The sequence below is a fragment of the Grampus griseus genome, assembly GCF_964374135.1.
Source record: "Grampus griseus genome assembly, chromosome: 7".
In the NCBI taxonomy this organism is placed as follows: Eukaryota; Metazoa; Chordata; class Mammalia; order Artiodactyla; family Delphinidae; genus Grampus; species Grampus griseus.
The window spans coordinates 61,283,387-61,298,920 of NC_139001.1; the positions used below are offsets into that span (position 1 = coordinate 61,283,387).

The window sequence follows — 15,534 nt, forward strand, 5'->3', positions numbered from 1 at the left end:
GGTCATGAGGCCCAGCTACACAGCTTCCTACAGGGTGCTTTTGTTGTTGTGGACACCACCCTTGGAGGATAAATGCTATGGAGGGAATCGCTGGATTTTCTTATATGAAAGATTTCTTTGGATTCTGAGATTCTATGACTGTGTATTCGTCCCTGCAAGTATCTTTAGAGTTGGCTGTTTTACAGATTGCCCTCATCCAGCTTTCAAATGATGGAGACCTGGGCAACAGGGAAGGAGGGAGTATATTATATTCAAATGTTGGGAAAGCAGTTTCATGATGGTTCAGAGAGAATGGCTTTTTTTTGTAAAAGAAGCAAGGTTTCAGGAAAAAGTAAAGAAACTCCAATAAGCAACCTCCTGGATAGCACTAGGGCTGGGGGTGGGGACTACCTCGAGCAAACAGGTTGGAGAAGTCGGTCTCTGTGCGCTGGAAGCGGCCATCCCTGTCGCTGTTTTCACAGGAAAGCAGATTCTTGGAGGACTGCCTCTCCTTGAAGGCGCTCACAAGCCTGCTCTTCTCTTCCAGGCTGTTGGTCCTTTGCAAGAAGCCTGTAGCACAAGAGGCTGGGTCAGAGGAAGGGCACCAAACTCCCAGGCTCGGAGGGTCTGCTGCTGGCCCAGGTCGACTCTCCAAGCAGGGTTCTCACTTTTCCCGAACAGAAGCCGAGTGTCTGTTTTATATGTAAGGGCTCTGGCACTGCTCGCCTCCAGGCGGGGAGGGGGCAGTACCAAGTGTCATCAGTGGCGCAGACCCAGTCATGCAAGAGAGAAAAACAGTAAGTGAAGCCCATTCTCCTCTCTGAACATGACAGTGAACGCAGAATTAAGTCAATTGGACAGCTTCCACTCCAGTAACCAGCCCCAGGATGGGGTTTTAAGGGAAGGGACACAAACGGAGAGGATGCTGCCAGCTCTGGGTTTATGGGCTGTGCAACCAGAGGGAGGAGGGGGTGAGACCAGCACTGAGGATTGGGGAAGATGCTTTCCTTGGACTCCAGGTAAATGTTACCAGGGTTGAATGTAAGTTTAATTTTTCTCACCCAAAACTGAAGGGCAGCTTTCCCTGTACCACCCCCTCTCCTTAAATAAAGGTATTGGAGAAAGAGACAAGAAAGCCTAAAATCTTATGTGTGGTGACATTTAATTCTATAAATACTTATTGAGCACCTATTGCGGAAAAGGACTTTACTAAGCATTTAGGACCAGGGACAGGTAAAGATAAATGAGACAGAGCCCCTCTTCTCCAGGAGCTTGCAGACTGGCAGACGGTGACCAATAACGTAATAAAGCTAGACAGCCATCCAAGAACTCCACAGAGATGAGCTCTGAGCCCAGGGTGGGAGTCAAAGCACCTCCTCCCTGCCCCTCAGAAGGAGCGGAAATCTCTCCTGCCTGAGGTGAGCAGTGCAAACACTACCAGTGGCAAACCCAGAAGCAGGCTGGGCTGAAAGGGCTGAGGCTCTGCCAACCAGGAGCACACTTCCTCTCTCAGTACCTCCACCTGTCCCTTCTGGGGCTCGGGACCTGCGGACCCACTCCTTCCCTCAGCATCTCCTCCAATTCGGCCTCAATCTTAGTCTGAAATGCAACACCCTGAAAAGAGGAAGGAAGTTCTAAGCTTCTTGGTGACCCCAAAGCTGTATTTGTAGATACCAAGATCCTTGGGGAGTCACATACGTCACAAGGCAGGCTTGGAGGAAAGTCCCGGGAGGTTCCACGAGAGGCAAGTTAATCTGGGGAATTCAGCTTTACTTCCCCAGGACTGCAATTCAGTGTTGAGGGGTGGAGGAAGGAGGGGTGCAGGGGGAAAGTTGCAGTGATTAGAATCCTCCCACACACAGAAGCAGGGTCTATTTTTGGAGGGAAGAATAGGAAGGCAGAGGCACCAGGCCTTTCATTGTTCTCAGCACCTTTAAAACTTATCACTAAAGCTCTAAAGGACATCAGAAGGGGGGAAATACACTATAATAGAGCTCCACACTTGGATATAAAGATGGGGGGTGCATCCTCCCCTTCACCTCTGCTCCTACTTTCTGAATTCCTCCTCCAAATCCCCAGAGTCCAAAATGAGAAGCTAGCACTCATTTGCCAGAGGGATGCAGTATCACCTGGCTTCTGAGTGAGACTGCCCCCCTCCACCCAAACAGGCAGCAGTGGAATTTGTTTCAGACAGGCTGAAAAGACCAAGTCCACATGCCCTAATGGAGGTGAGGTCTTGCCTAGCTGAACTCCTGCTCTTTAGGTCTCTGACCTCTGGTCGGTTTTGACTCACTCCCTGGGAAAGTCTCTGCCTTGAAACCCCTGAGCAACTCCTTTCCTAGGTGGCAAAGGACCTAGGACCTGCATTTGGGCTTTGGATATTATCTCCAAAGGAGTTCTTCTCACAGGCATTCCCACAGGTGTCCTGATAGGAATGAAAGATGCCAATTGCGACACTTTAAACCTGCATCCCATTCCTGGACCATACTTCCTGGAGTGCACAAGGAATTAGTGTTTTCTATACATCTTATAACTATCCTATGCAAAGCACACTTACATTGCATTATAATTTGCTAATATTAATTTGCTAATATAAACACTTAATGGATATTATTTTTGGAATATCACCTTTCTGGAAGGTAGTTGTTTTCTAAAATATTGGGAGCCTCAAAAATAAGGTCAAGGAGCCAGGCCTCTCTGGGCTCTGAGAGGCTCTGGAAGTTCGTATGCTTCTCCAAGGATAATGAGGCGGTGGATGACATTGAGATCAGTGCTTTGATGACCTCCCTGGCTAGCAAGGGGTCCTGGAAGCAGAGGTCCCTGAGACTAAAGCAGACTGTACTCCCTTTTGCTCTATACCTCAGCTATAAGGATCTAGTTTAAGGTAACTTAGCTGAACATTCTTAAGAGGCAAAGAGGCAAGCGGAGGGGAGCTGAAGCTGCGCTGAGCTTTGGCCCGGTCGTAGCACCCTCGCTAGCTTCCACCTATGAGCCGAGGGGCGATCCTACGGCTGGTCCTCACAGCTGCCCCCAAACTCAAAGGCCTAATCAGCCCTTTGAGGGGGGGGAGGTGTGAGGAACTAGAGCACCTGGTTCAAGCTGGTTGTTTCCAAGTGGGGTTTCAAACTGAGCCTAGCATAAGGGCACCTGGCCAAGGGGGCAAGTGAGGCTTGAAGCCCAACCCCCTTGCTGTCTCTCACCAAGCTGTAGCATGGAGTTGCATCTCCCTAGAGGACGGGGCTCTTTCCCTGATTTTTCTGGGCTATAAGTACCCTGCCAGATCTCTCCCCCACCTCAAACTTTTTTTTTTTAATTTCAAGAGAAGCCATAATAAATACAGAATATTTGAAATGTATACTTAAAAGTTGGTGACTGACACAAAATTAAACACACGCACAAACACACACACTGCATGGGCTAAATAAAACAGCTCAGGGGCTGTAACTGGTAGCCATTCTGGGACCTCTGAATACAGAAGTGATTGAGGCCCAAGGACACACTGGGAAGTTAGCAGAGCCCAGAGCCAGCACTTAGGGCTCCCTGCATCTCCTTCGATTTAGGTCATGCTATCATGCCTGTAGCCACCCGGCTCTCTACCTCTTGGCAAGACCCTGGGTGTCTTCTGGCTGACTGCTTTCCCACGGGATTCTGCCTCCGGAGCTAAGGGTTACACTGGTGAGACCAGGGGCAATGGATCTGGAAGTGAGAAGATGACCATTAGTCCCTCAACTCTCTTAAGGTGAAAGGTCAAACCAACCTGGAGAGTGTCAGGTCAAGAGGGCACCTTTCAAGCCCGTGAAGGTCTGGGATGAAGGGAGTGGGGGAATCTATGTGTGGAGGAGGGGAGGGGTCTGTGGATTCAAGTCAAAACCAAAGACTGCACTTTGCCTCCGGTAACTAGACTAAAATGGAAAGCCAGAGTTGGCGCAAAGTATGAAAAACAAATCCTCCTGTTGTTTTGTTTCCTTTCAGAATCAAACCTATTGTAAATCCTCCTAACCTGTGGCCCCCAAAGCATGTGTATTAGCAGAAGGCAATTTCCCCTCAACACACTACCAGCCCTCTCCTGTCACAGGTGTTTCTGCTTTCCTGAAATTAATGTTGGGGAGGTGGGTAAAAACAGAGAAGAAACTCCCTGAGGATGGTAGCCCCCAAATGCCCAAGAGCTCTCCCTCAGGGGAAGCTGATGCAAACCTCTGTTCCCCAATTCCCGTACCCCTGTGCCTGGACATCTATTCCCGGACCCAGGGATGCTACTGCCCCTTTACCTTTTCGGGTCACTTCGGGTGTGTCACCGAAGCGGCGTTTAGACCTTCTCTTCTCCCCCGACCCTGAGGGTCTGCAGTCGGGGCAGCAGGGGGCACCGCCCAGGGCCGAGGCCGGGAAGCGGGGATGGGGATGGATGAAGGCCGCTGGCTAGGCAGGCCTAGGACCGCGAGGAAAGCAGCCCTCACCCCAAGCCTCCCCCCACCCTGTCCTCGACCGTGGCGGGCGCCCAGGGCTCGCTCAGTTCTGCTTGCCCGGCTGCATGACAATGACGGCTGCTGAAGCCGAGCGCCGCGGCCGCCGAAGGGACCTGGCGCGAAACGGGCCATTAAGCCGGGAATGGCGGCTGGGAGAAGGGGGCTATTTATAGAACAAAGCTCGGCTGCCGCCAGCTGCCCCCGCGCGGGGACGCGGCCCAGGCCTCGCCCCGCGGGCCTCGCGTGCTGGGGAGAGGGCCAAACCCCGGGGCCTCCCCGCCGCAGGGCTGGGCTTTCCCTGCAAAACGGCTAGGTCCTGGAGTCGAGCAGCCCTTCCTCACCGTAAAGCTGCTTCTGGGGTCAAGGGGACAGAGCCCCAGAAACGCAGGGAGGGCGCCGCGCCGCAAGGCGGGGAAGGGAGCGTGACTCCCAAAAGCTGCCAAGTAACTCCTCTCGCTCCGGCCACAAACTCTCGCCTCCCTGGGGCCCCGGGATGCAGGGCAGCTGGGAAGATCAGGCCCGGAGGCCACCGGCTCGCCGGCCCACTCTCGGGCGCTCCCGGGGCTGGGCGGGCGTGCCTACGCCTGCGCCGCCACTATCTCCAGCGCGCAGCAGCTGACGGATGGCCTTTTAATAAGCCCCTCGTTAATCTTACCCCGCCTCTCCACCCCCTGACCGGGGACGTCCGTATTTTCTGGCCCGATAAGGCTAGAAATTTTAGACGGTGAAATGTAGCAAGGAAAGCAAGTTCTCATTGTTCAGTCGGAGCCACTCAGCTGTGTCCCTTCGAACAAATCTCCCTTTTTCCTTAAAAAAAAAAAATTACAGCCCTTGGGCGTTTTCATTTTAGATCCTTACGTCTCCGGAGAGCAGTTCTTTCTCCCGTCCAGCTCCCAGATCTATTTTCCTTCCTCTCTAGCAAATCGTGCCCGATACCCACTCTCCGTCTTGCGGCCCCACGCCCCCTCTGCCCCCTTTCCCTTCCCTCCTCTCCTTCAAGGGCAAGCTCCTCAAACCCTCTAGCTTGCACCGCCCGCACCTCCTCCAGGTAGGCCACCGAGGGCTGCAGGCAATCCATTCTCTTGACCTCCAAGGCCTCAAAGAACGAAATTTGAATCCGTTTTGACATCTCGGGCAAAAATATCCAGCCGAGGAAGCCACTTTCAACGCGCGATGGTGGAGAGGGAAGGAATACGACGCGCCAGCTACCGTCTAAGGCGGATGTCTCGCCTTGGGCCTGCTCTCCAGTAAACCCGGACCCTTTTTATGCCGCCTTCGCGTCGCGTAGGCAGAGCGCCTGGGTCAGAACAGCCAAAGCGCCGGGCAAGATGAGCGGGGCTGTCGCGCGGGGGCGCTGTGCTCGCGCCCAGCTAGGGGAGCCCCGAGGTCTCAAGTAGCCCAGGGCCCCCCATCGGAAAAGGTCCCTCGGGGGCACGTCAGGAGAGGGCAGAGGAAGGTCAAGGCCAGTAGAGGAGCGTCTCTGCCGGGCGTAGGGGCTGTTGACACTAGAAAACAGACCCAAGAGCCAGGATTCCCTTCCGCGTACGTCCCACTCTCCCAAACCCGCAAAGCCCGCTCGCCTCGCAGCCCCTTTGGGGCCCCAGCCGGCCCTTTCACTTACCACAGATCTTCAGCCCCAGTTTTCTGGTGCATCCATGGGCCACGCCGCACCAGGTGTCATACGCTAGAAACCAAGAGACGTGCGATCAGTGAGGCTCGACAGTCCGGCACCCGGTCGAGGGCAAAGGTTTTCTGGGGAGGGTAGGGGCAGGTCTTCGCCAGTGCGCCTCATTAAAAAGCTCTTTCCCGAAAGGAGCTAAGAGCCAGATCTTTGGGCCGATGGGGAGACTCGTGCCCCCCGAGACCCCATCACAGTCCCTTCCTGCTCCGACCTGAGGTACAGAACAGTGTCTCTGAGAGGCCACGCACCCAGCGCCCCACCCGCGGCTCCCAGCGACCACGATGGGGTAGCCGCCAAGGCGGGGTCGGAGTGGAACAGGGCTGACCACAGGTGCAAAGGGCCAGGCCCGGCTCCTCGACTTGCCCAACACCCACCCGCAGGCCCTGTCCCTTGGTTTCCGTCCCGCAGACTCGAAGGGCGACCACAGCGGCTGGGAAAGGGAACACAGAGACATCTGGGACCAACACATCTCATAATTTCTTGGCGGGTCTCCAGCTGAGTGGCAGCTTAAAATAAACTGGCATGAAATGGGGTCGCGGAAGAGTTCAGGAATTAATTGGGTGAAAAATAGTATTTGACTAGATGGTCGGGCTGGCATGGCCGCTCTTCAGTGGGACCGGGGAGTCGGCAAGACAATAGTGCGCCTCGGGTCTCACCCCCTGCCCCCTCTTCCCAACATGCCCCTCATTAACCCTTCCCTCGGACGTCTCGGATCTGGAGCAGGCGAAGGCGGAGGGAATCAGACACTTTTTCTCCAGGTCTGAATCGCAGATTCAGGCGCTGCCGTGTTCTCAAACTCCTCAGCGTCTATCCTGCCCTCGGGGTTCAACTTCCAGCCAGAAGCACGGCGGTGCCTGCAGAGCCTGTATGCGAGCCGGTGTAGTGGGCCTAGCCTGAAATTCCCCTCGGATTCCTCATAGCAAGGCGCCTCCAATCACTCCCATCCCCCACCCCATCCGGGCGGGTGCCTTCAGCCGGGCGCGAGTGTTTGCTGCGATAAGGAGAGTGACATCCATTAAACCCGAGGCACAACAGAGCCCCAGCGGGGAGAAGAACTAGCCCGACGTCAATGAGAGAGCGTGTCACAGATGGAGTTCCTGCAACAGACAGTAGTAAATCGGGGCGAAAGCTAAACCTTAATAAAAATGCCTGGCAGGTAAAGAGCTATTTTCATCCGATAGAGTGCTTTCATTTTAAAGGCCATCTCACCTAATCCTCATAACCCTAGGAAAAAAGAGGAGTGTTAATCTAAGACTCACTTTACAAATAAAAACACTGAAGCTCAGAGAGGCTAGGAGAGTTTTCCAAGGTCACTCAGCTGTGGTGTTGGAGTTCAGACCCATGGCACTGCCTTTTAGAGTTGGGGATTGCAGTGAAAGAAAGGGAAAGAGAGATGGGAAGAGGAAGTGAGAGAGATCCTTTGACGTAGCCAGAGTAGGGAAGACCGAGTGGCTGAGAACAAGGAGGAGGGGTCGCCGGAGCAAGAGGTCGAGTAAGGTTGTGCGAATTGAGCAACGCCACCTCCCAGGAGACCCTGGCGGGGCAGAGAAGCAGAGCCAGCTGGGCGGGCGAGGATGTGTCTGCAAGGGAGGGCAAGGATGGGTGGAGAGCCAGGCGTGCGCGCACAGCCTAGAATGCTCACGGCGGCTGGGCTGTCGGGGCCGACGGCGGCGTTCTCAGGACAGGTGCTGCAGGCTTTTCCTGGGCCCAGCTCTCGGCTATCTTCCCTCCGCCCTGGCAAATTCCGGGCGCGCCCGGCCATGAGCGAACTCGGGTCAGCTCCTCTACTGGGTCTGGGACCCGCGGTTAGGCACATGGGCTCCGCTGCTGGCTGCCTCTGGAAAGTAGGGGCGCAGTAGGGGTTCAGGACTCGAGGGTGGGTGAACACAACGGCCGCCCACCCCTGCCAGACAGCAAAGAAAGGGGCAGGAAATGTGGAGAGAACTGGAAAAGAAATCCATCAGGGCCAGAGCAACAGACAAAGGCGCGCAGGCCTCCCGTTTCTCTTGGCCTGGTCCGACCAGCTCTGGTAGCCAGTGCCCGGCTCTCGCGCCACCAAGGCTGGCGGCTCTCCTGAGCCCCTCTTTGTTGTGTGGGTAATTGTAGCTTGCCTGGGGGGCTGGGGGAGGGAGCTGCAAAGGGAACTGGAACGCCGCCTAAGAATTTAAGAGAAGGCCTCCAGCCGGGGAGCCAAGGGCAGCACCTAGGGGTTGGATAGAGGGCTTACCTGATACCCCCCTACGCCAACCTTCGTTGATGGGAACAATTGATGTTTTCTCAAGCTTATAGAAAGTGCTACAAAAGCGAAGCAATGAGCTCTCCTTCTAACCACAATGCCATCCCTAAGCCCTTTTGTATAGAAATTCTGGGGCCGTTACTATCCGGAGCTCATGGATTTGGAGGGAGCGCATTTCCATCCAAAGTGGAAAAAGGAAAACAATTCCCTCATCTCCACATCTCTACAAAGATGCTGGAAATCAATCCGAATTAAAGACAGATTCTGGAAATGGGTTGAGTCGCCGCATGGAGCTAGGGGTGGGGAAGCATACATTTCCCCACCCGCTTTTATCTGGTTCCCCTTTTCTTCCTCTCTCTTCCAGAGGTGTTCATTGCTGACAGGTCTCCTGCCCTGGAGAAAAGAGAGGGCTGCTCTCTCCTACCGCCCTGGCAAACCTTCTGGATTCTTCCTGGTTCCCCACTTCTTGCCACTCAGGATGATGCCCGCTTTTTTTTTTTTTTTTTTTTTTTTTTTGTCTCTGAAATGTAATTGTCTAAAATGTCGAGGCTTAATCTCAAACCATTTTATGCTCCTTTCTCGCTCCTGGCTTCTTCCTCACTCGTCAATAGCTCGACGCAAATTTGGAGCAATTAGGGACCCCGAGTTTTCTAAAAGCTGCAATTAACGTCGAAATTTCCGCTGATTATAGAGTTCGAGCACAATGCAGGGGTAAAGGAGGGGGGGAGGGGTCAGATCTCGGCTCAACGAAAGCCGAAGACAGAAGACTCTATTCCCGCTGAGACTCCCAGCTCCTCACACCGCCCCTTGCGCTGACCCCCGTCGTCCCACCTAGCAAAGAAACCACACACAACACAACAAAAACAACACTCTCGCCGCGCGTCCTTCCCCCGCAGCGAAGCCTCCAAGGATCGCCACCGCTCCGACCCTGCGTGGTTCCCACTGCGTTAGCGCCCTGGAATCGCCTAGCATCCCTGGCAGTCGAACGACCTTTGGTCGGGACCTGGGTCAGGGCCCCACTTCTTTCTAGCCTCCATCATCTCCGCGCTCCCCCTTCCCTTTCTGCCAGCGCAGCCTCCTCACGTCCCAGCGCCCCCATCTTCCCCGCAGTCCATTTGATAGGAAACTGGAGCAGGACCTACTTGTGGGGCGCAGGTTGGTAGTATTGGGGTCCGCTCCCGCGTTCGAGGAGGTTGCGGACGAAGAAGGGGTCGAAGACGCCATCTGCTCGGTTGTCCCCGGTCCTCTGCTGTCCGGGGTCCTCGGCCGGCCGGGCTTAGGAACAGGCTGCAAAGAGAAGCGAGAGCTGCACGGGGAGGGATTCAGGGGTCCGGCGCGCGGGAGGCGATTGAGCGGTCGGGGGCGCGGACGCTCCCGCTTAAGTCCGGGCTCAGGAGAGAGAGGCTAGAGGAACGGCAGCCAGCGGGCTGGGTCGGGGTGCGCCGGGCTGGGGACGGGGGGAGGAAGAGACGTGCACGCGAGCTGGGGACTCGGGCGCCCGCAACGTAGCCCGGGGCGGCTCTCCAGTCTGGCGGCGGGGCGACCTGGAGCGCAGCGCTGAGACTAGAGGAGCCCAAGGCCAGTGCAGGTCGCGCGGGTGCGGGGGACTGGGCTAGGAGGGCTAGGGAGGCTCAGTGCGCGGTCTTCCAGCCTAGCCGCGACAAGCACTATTGGGCTCTCAGCAGCCGGCGGGCGGGCGGGCTGGCGGGTGTTGGGGGGGAGGAGGGCGCACGGGGCGGGCACGTCTGGTTCGGTGTCTGGTTCCCCTTGTGTCTGGCTGATTCCCTGGAAAGAAGGAGGCTAACTGCTCCGGGGACCGGGGACTTTGGTGAGACAAGGTGAGAGGGAAAAAAAGGTCCACGTCTTTACGTTCTCCCTCGGACTTGGCTGGGGTAGAAATACAGTCACCTTGTAGTCCAGACAGCCAGAAAGCAGCGAGTCGGAACCTCGCTTGTCTCCCTCTTGCCCCACCCGCTTTGAGTCATCTCGAAGCCAAGAACGGGGCTCTATCCTTGTTTCTGTATTTCCTCTCCACCCAACTCTCTGAGGTCCCCGGATTTCTAGCTGTACAGACCCGGAGAGGGTGAGAGGCAAGAAAGGGGAACGTCACCGGGGAAACGAACTTGCGCCCAGCGCGCGGGAGGTGGCAGACAAGGATAGGTGCGCGGCGCCCCTGCTCCGCGCTCGGCGCTGGTGCGATGGCTTCCGAAGGCCAGGGGACAGAGAGTGCGGGCGAATCTGGGTACATCTAAGAGCCTGCAGAGTAGCGCCCGCCGGCCACGGCCTCCAGACCCTGCATAGGACTCCGCATCTAGCTCCGCGCGCGCACTCGCCCAGCAGAGCAGGCAGCGGGGAGGCCGGGGCTTCTGGGGAAGTAACAGGTTACCGCTCTGAGTCGCGCCTTCGGCTGCTGCTGGCCAGGAGCCCATTGGTGAGACCGGCGCTCGCAGCCGGGAGGCGGAGGGGAAAATCGCTCTCGCTCCACTCCTGCGCGAGCCTCAGCCTCTGTGCGTCCCCGGGGCATGAATCTCGCTGATGGGGATAGGATGATTGCGAAGGCTGAGGTCTCTGCGCCGCGCAGGAACGGAGAGTCAGGACTGGGGCGGGTGGGACGCACTCAGCTCGGGAGGGTAGATGGCAGACACTGGGGTGGGGATTGGTCAAGAAACCGCGGGTGAAGAGGACCCAGCTAACAGTCGCGGCTGGGTACTGGGAATGTACGGGCGGCCGCGCGCTTACCCACCTAGGTTGGGAGACAGCAAGCCGTGCGCTCCGGTCGCTCTTCTGCGTAGCGCCCAGCAATCCGCCCGGCTCGGCCCGGCTCTGCCACAGGCGTAATCTGCCCGGCGTCACCTCCAGCTGCCGCCTCTGTTTCGCTAGCACCGTCCCGCACGGGAGCTCCAGGAAGAGAAAAGAGCAATCCGAAGAGGCGGCTTCTTGGCTTCGGGGGAGGCGGAGGCGGAGTGGGGAGGCGGGGACCGGCTCAGCAGGGGAATCACGAGGCCGCTGCTTGCGGGGGCAGCTCGGCAGAGCGGTGGGGCTCCTTGCAGGTGCCTGACCGCCTCTGGAGCTTTGTAGGGCGATTATAAATCCAGATCACGGGTTTGCGCCCGGAAAAAAAAAAAAAAAAGGAAGAAAGAGAAAGAAAGCAAGAAAGAAAGAGAAAGAAAGAAAAAGAAAGAGCCCTATGAGTAATCCAGACCGTACTCAACACGCTCTATTTTTTGAAATAGGCAGAGTGTCGGGTAAGGCGAGGCAAGAGAGAATTTCTATGAAGAATTCTGCCTCGCTGAGCGCTTCTCCCTCCCTTTCTTCTCCCCCACTACCATATCTTCGAGAAGACAAGAGCAGTATCTTTGCCTCAATTACTCTCCCCGCGGTTCCTCCAGCTCTACGACCCCACGATGCCTCCTTGAGCGAAACCGCGTTCTGGGTCGTGTCCTTGCTGGCTCTCTACTGAGCCAGGATTGTCGTGAAAGCAAAGGAGGCAGAGACGAGGGGGGAACACTCAGACCCTAGAGGATTCCATCTCCTTTTCATTTCAGTTTCCTCATCCAGCTCAGAGCCTCCCCAAGTATTTCATCTGAGTTCAGCTACCCACTGCCTCCGCAGAGAAAAGGGTCCGCTTTCCAACCGACTGTACGCTCCCTCCTAGCTTTGGTTCCCTTGGTGATGGGGAAAGGAGTCCTCCTGATTGATCATATCTGAAGGTTAATAACACGCACGAGTGCCGCTCCACACACAAGGGGAACCCGAGCATAGAGGTGTCCTGGGGGTGGGGTGGGGGGAGCGGACCGGCCCTCTATGCCTAGGCCCACTCCCCTCCACTCCCCCTTCGATTTCATGCTTTTTAAGGATTCTCCTTTTGCAATATTTAAACGTATTTAACGAACTGCCTGGTTCGGAAAGCCCCTCACGGTAAAAAGACGTTCACGGAAAAATTTCCACCAGATGGCGCTAGGCGGCCAGAGACCGAGAGGCCCTACGCTGGCCGGGTCTTTCCTCGTGCGCCAGAGCCAACAACTAGACTGGCTGGCGGGGCTGTTTATTCTCTGGCCTTTTCAAGCCATCCCTCAGGCACCCTCGTCTCTAATTTTTGTTCTCCTCTTTCCTCTACCTCAGTTTCTTTTTCTTGAGGGCAAAACAAAGTTGATCTTTGGGTCTGGGTGACACCGTGTAACCAGTGATTCCTTTACTCGTTTTCGCAGTTTTTTTTTTTCCTTTCCCTGTTGCGGTGCAGCAGGCAGGGGTTATATATGGACACGTCTGCGGCCTTGCTGGCCCCCCGGAGTCCCGACCCTTCTCTCTGAATATCTTATTGCCTTTCACCATGACACAGTGGGGATGCCGAAAATCTTACAAAGCACTGAATATTCCATAAGGGAGATCGAAGATTCAGCCCTGAGAAGACGGAGTTCGATTAGTACGAGGGATCTCGTTGTGAGGTTTGAAATAACCGCGTTGCCCTTGATACTAAAGGAAATACTGTTGCCCTCTCTTCAATCTTACAGTAAGAACTCGGGCACTTTTTAAGGACGGAAAAGCATCCCGAACGGCGGGCGTGGGTAACAGCAGCACCGGGCGCCAGAGCTCAGGACTGGGCAGGGTGGGCGTGCCCACTCCGCGCAGGAAACAACCCTTCAAACCGCGCACCGCGCAGCTTCTCTGCCACGCTTGGAATGCGCGGTTTACTCCGAGACTAGGCTCGGAATTCCACCCACGCCCCTTCCTCGAGCCTTCCTAAAAGAAATGGTTGCACCAATCAGGGAGCCCGGTGCTAGGGCTCGATCATTCAAGACGCCCTGGGGCAAGGAGGCCGGCGGGAGGAGGCAACAAATCCCCGCTCCTCTCAGGGTGTGCCGTACCAGGAAGACGCCCGCTCACCTTGTCTCCTCTGCCTTCTCCTAAGATCCGAGATTCCCCAGAAAGGAAGATTCGTTTACCTTAACCTGTGGCATCAGACTGAGAAATTTCCACCCACTCCCTCTTCTGACCCCGGTGTCCAAAACGCTCACCCCTAACGTTTTAGCCAATAAAATAATCTCGCCGGAGAAAGAAATCTCCTACAAGACTGTGTGTCTCAAATTAAAGCTGAGTCCGTCCAGCTGCAAGGACATCCCTCCCTTTCTCCTTTATGTAGGGGGAAAGGGAGGAATGAAGGCTCTTGCTCGTCCTTAATTTTAAAATGTTTAATATTAGTAATTAATTAAACGGATGTTTATTAATCACCTACTTTGTGCCAGGCGCTGTTCTCATGGAGCTTACACTGTCCAGCAATTTATATTATCCCTGCACTCATGAACATTCCAGTTAGGCGGGAAGAGTAACAGAGTTGGGGACTTCATGGCTTTGATTTAGTTTCCAATTATCTCTCATTCCAACCCAGACTCTTGGGCTCAGCGGAGATGGTAAAGAACCGAGGGCCTGGAATTCCAGTTTCAGCACAGCGAGTTCGGACTTAGGGCACGGCTCTTTCAGCACCAAGGACAGAGCCCACGGTTTGGTCGCTTAAGCCTCCGGTTAGTCCGCTTAGGTCTCCAGCATTTAGGAAACCCGCCCAGCTCTCCCCATCCGCCTCCCCGCAGTAACTGCTGGGTTTTGTTTCCCTTGTTGGGGCGCGGTGGTGGTGGAGTATGTCGCCCCATTCTTGCCTCTCCGGTAAGAATTTGCAAGGAGGGTCGTTGTGGTTGTCTTTCGGCTCTTCAGAATATTTGGGGATCTATATTTTTGTCTGTATTTTTCCACTCTTCTTTTTATCTTTTATGACTCCCGGGGGAAGATGCTTTGGATATTGGGGGTGGGAAAAAGATATCCTCTCTGGGGACTCTTCCCGGTGGTGAGGGGTGGCCCGGAAGGGAGTAGTATCCGCCCAGATGTTTCGTTTGCATTTGATCGAAGGTTTAGCGCTTTGAAGAAATGGGAACAAGACGTCCAGAGGCAGAAGAAGGAGGGGGCGAGGGCGACCCCTCTGGTCTCTCTCTGCCGGGCGTGGAGGTTTTGCCAGCCTGCAACCCAGGCTACTCGATTATGTCTTCCGAGGACAACCTTCCTTTAGGTCAAGGATGGTTGGGACTTGGGAATACGACCCTCCGCCCACAATGCCCTTTCCCCGGGAGGTTTTAAGATATTCCAAGTGGATTTGGATTTGGAGACGAGCCTTTCGTCAAAGGAAAAAAAGCGAGTGGGTGGAGTAAGGAGTGGAAGGGGCACCCAAATGGGCTGCGGGGGAGATTTTTTATGCGTAAAATATGGTCCGCGTCAAGGTGAGTAAATATGAAACGTCAATCTTTTTTTTTTTTTTTTAACGCATTTAGCATTTTTAGCCTCCAGGAAAGGTAATTTAGAGCCACAGTGTTGGTTCATTTCAGCCTGCTCGTTAAGGTCTATTTTAAGCATCTAATTTACGACCAAAAAAGAGGGGGAAAAAATGGCAGTGTTCACCTTTTAAACGTCTGTCTCCCGAGACGAGGGCTGTGGGCAGCGTTAACCGTACACTCGGCTTTTCGTAAGTGGGAGCGAAGGTCTATTCGGTGTGTTTGTGTACTTTAAAGATAGTTCCCCAAATCATTCTGGACTTTCTTTGGGAACCATAGCTAAATCAACACCCCTACCCACAACAGACGACGTCACACTCACTCCTGGAAGATGGGAAAGGGTTAAAAGTGTGGCGAGAGAGGGAGAATTCCAGCCAGAACGCCGCCAGAGAGGACTCCGGAAATTACAACCTTTTCTTCTAAAGAACAGCGCTGAGTTCCTCAGATAATCGTCATATGGTCCCTTCCCCCTTGCTATTCAGAAGATGAAAATATTCTAATATTAAAGAAATTAATCAAAGAGGACAGAGTAATTTGTATTGGGGCACATCTTAAGACGCCCAGTTCTCGCTATTTCAAACACGACGACGGAGGGACCGCCAGGTGGCGATAGATTACAATTTCTGAGGGAACAACGGGTTCCACAAGGGAGCAGTTCTTGAAGGAAAACTGCTGGCAGGCCCTTTCCAGTTCACACTCATACTCTGCCATATTTCACAAAGCAGGGCCTTTTTTTTTTTTTAAATGCCGAGAGATGCTGCCGGAAGCGGCTGGAAACACTCAGAATCTCTGTCCCTTTGGTGAAAGAGGAGGGGATGCAGAGTATCCAACTCTTTCCCACAGAGCTGCTCTTTAAAGGTA

The 15,534-nt window shown here is 54.8% G+C and overlaps 1 protein-coding gene across 2 annotated transcripts in view; it reads right to left on the reverse strand.

Moving 5' to 3' along the window:
* Window positions 1-9,583, reverse strand: part of GAD1 (glutamate decarboxylase 1) — a gene marked incomplete at both ends in the record, with an annotated part of 37,251 nt that extends 27,668 nt beyond the window's left edge. For both annotated transcript variants that reach the window (XM_082658595.1, XM_082658596.1), the window contains 3 exons: window positions 391-549; window positions 6,064-6,126; window positions 9,502-9,583. In XM_082658595.1, the coding sequence (XP_082514721.1) occupies window positions 391-549; window positions 6,064-6,126; window positions 9,502-9,583 (304 nt within the window). The remainder of the gene's footprint in view (window positions 1-390; window positions 550-6,063; window positions 6,127-9,501) is intronic.
* Between the last annotated feature and the right edge of the window lie 5,951 nt (window positions 9,584-15,534).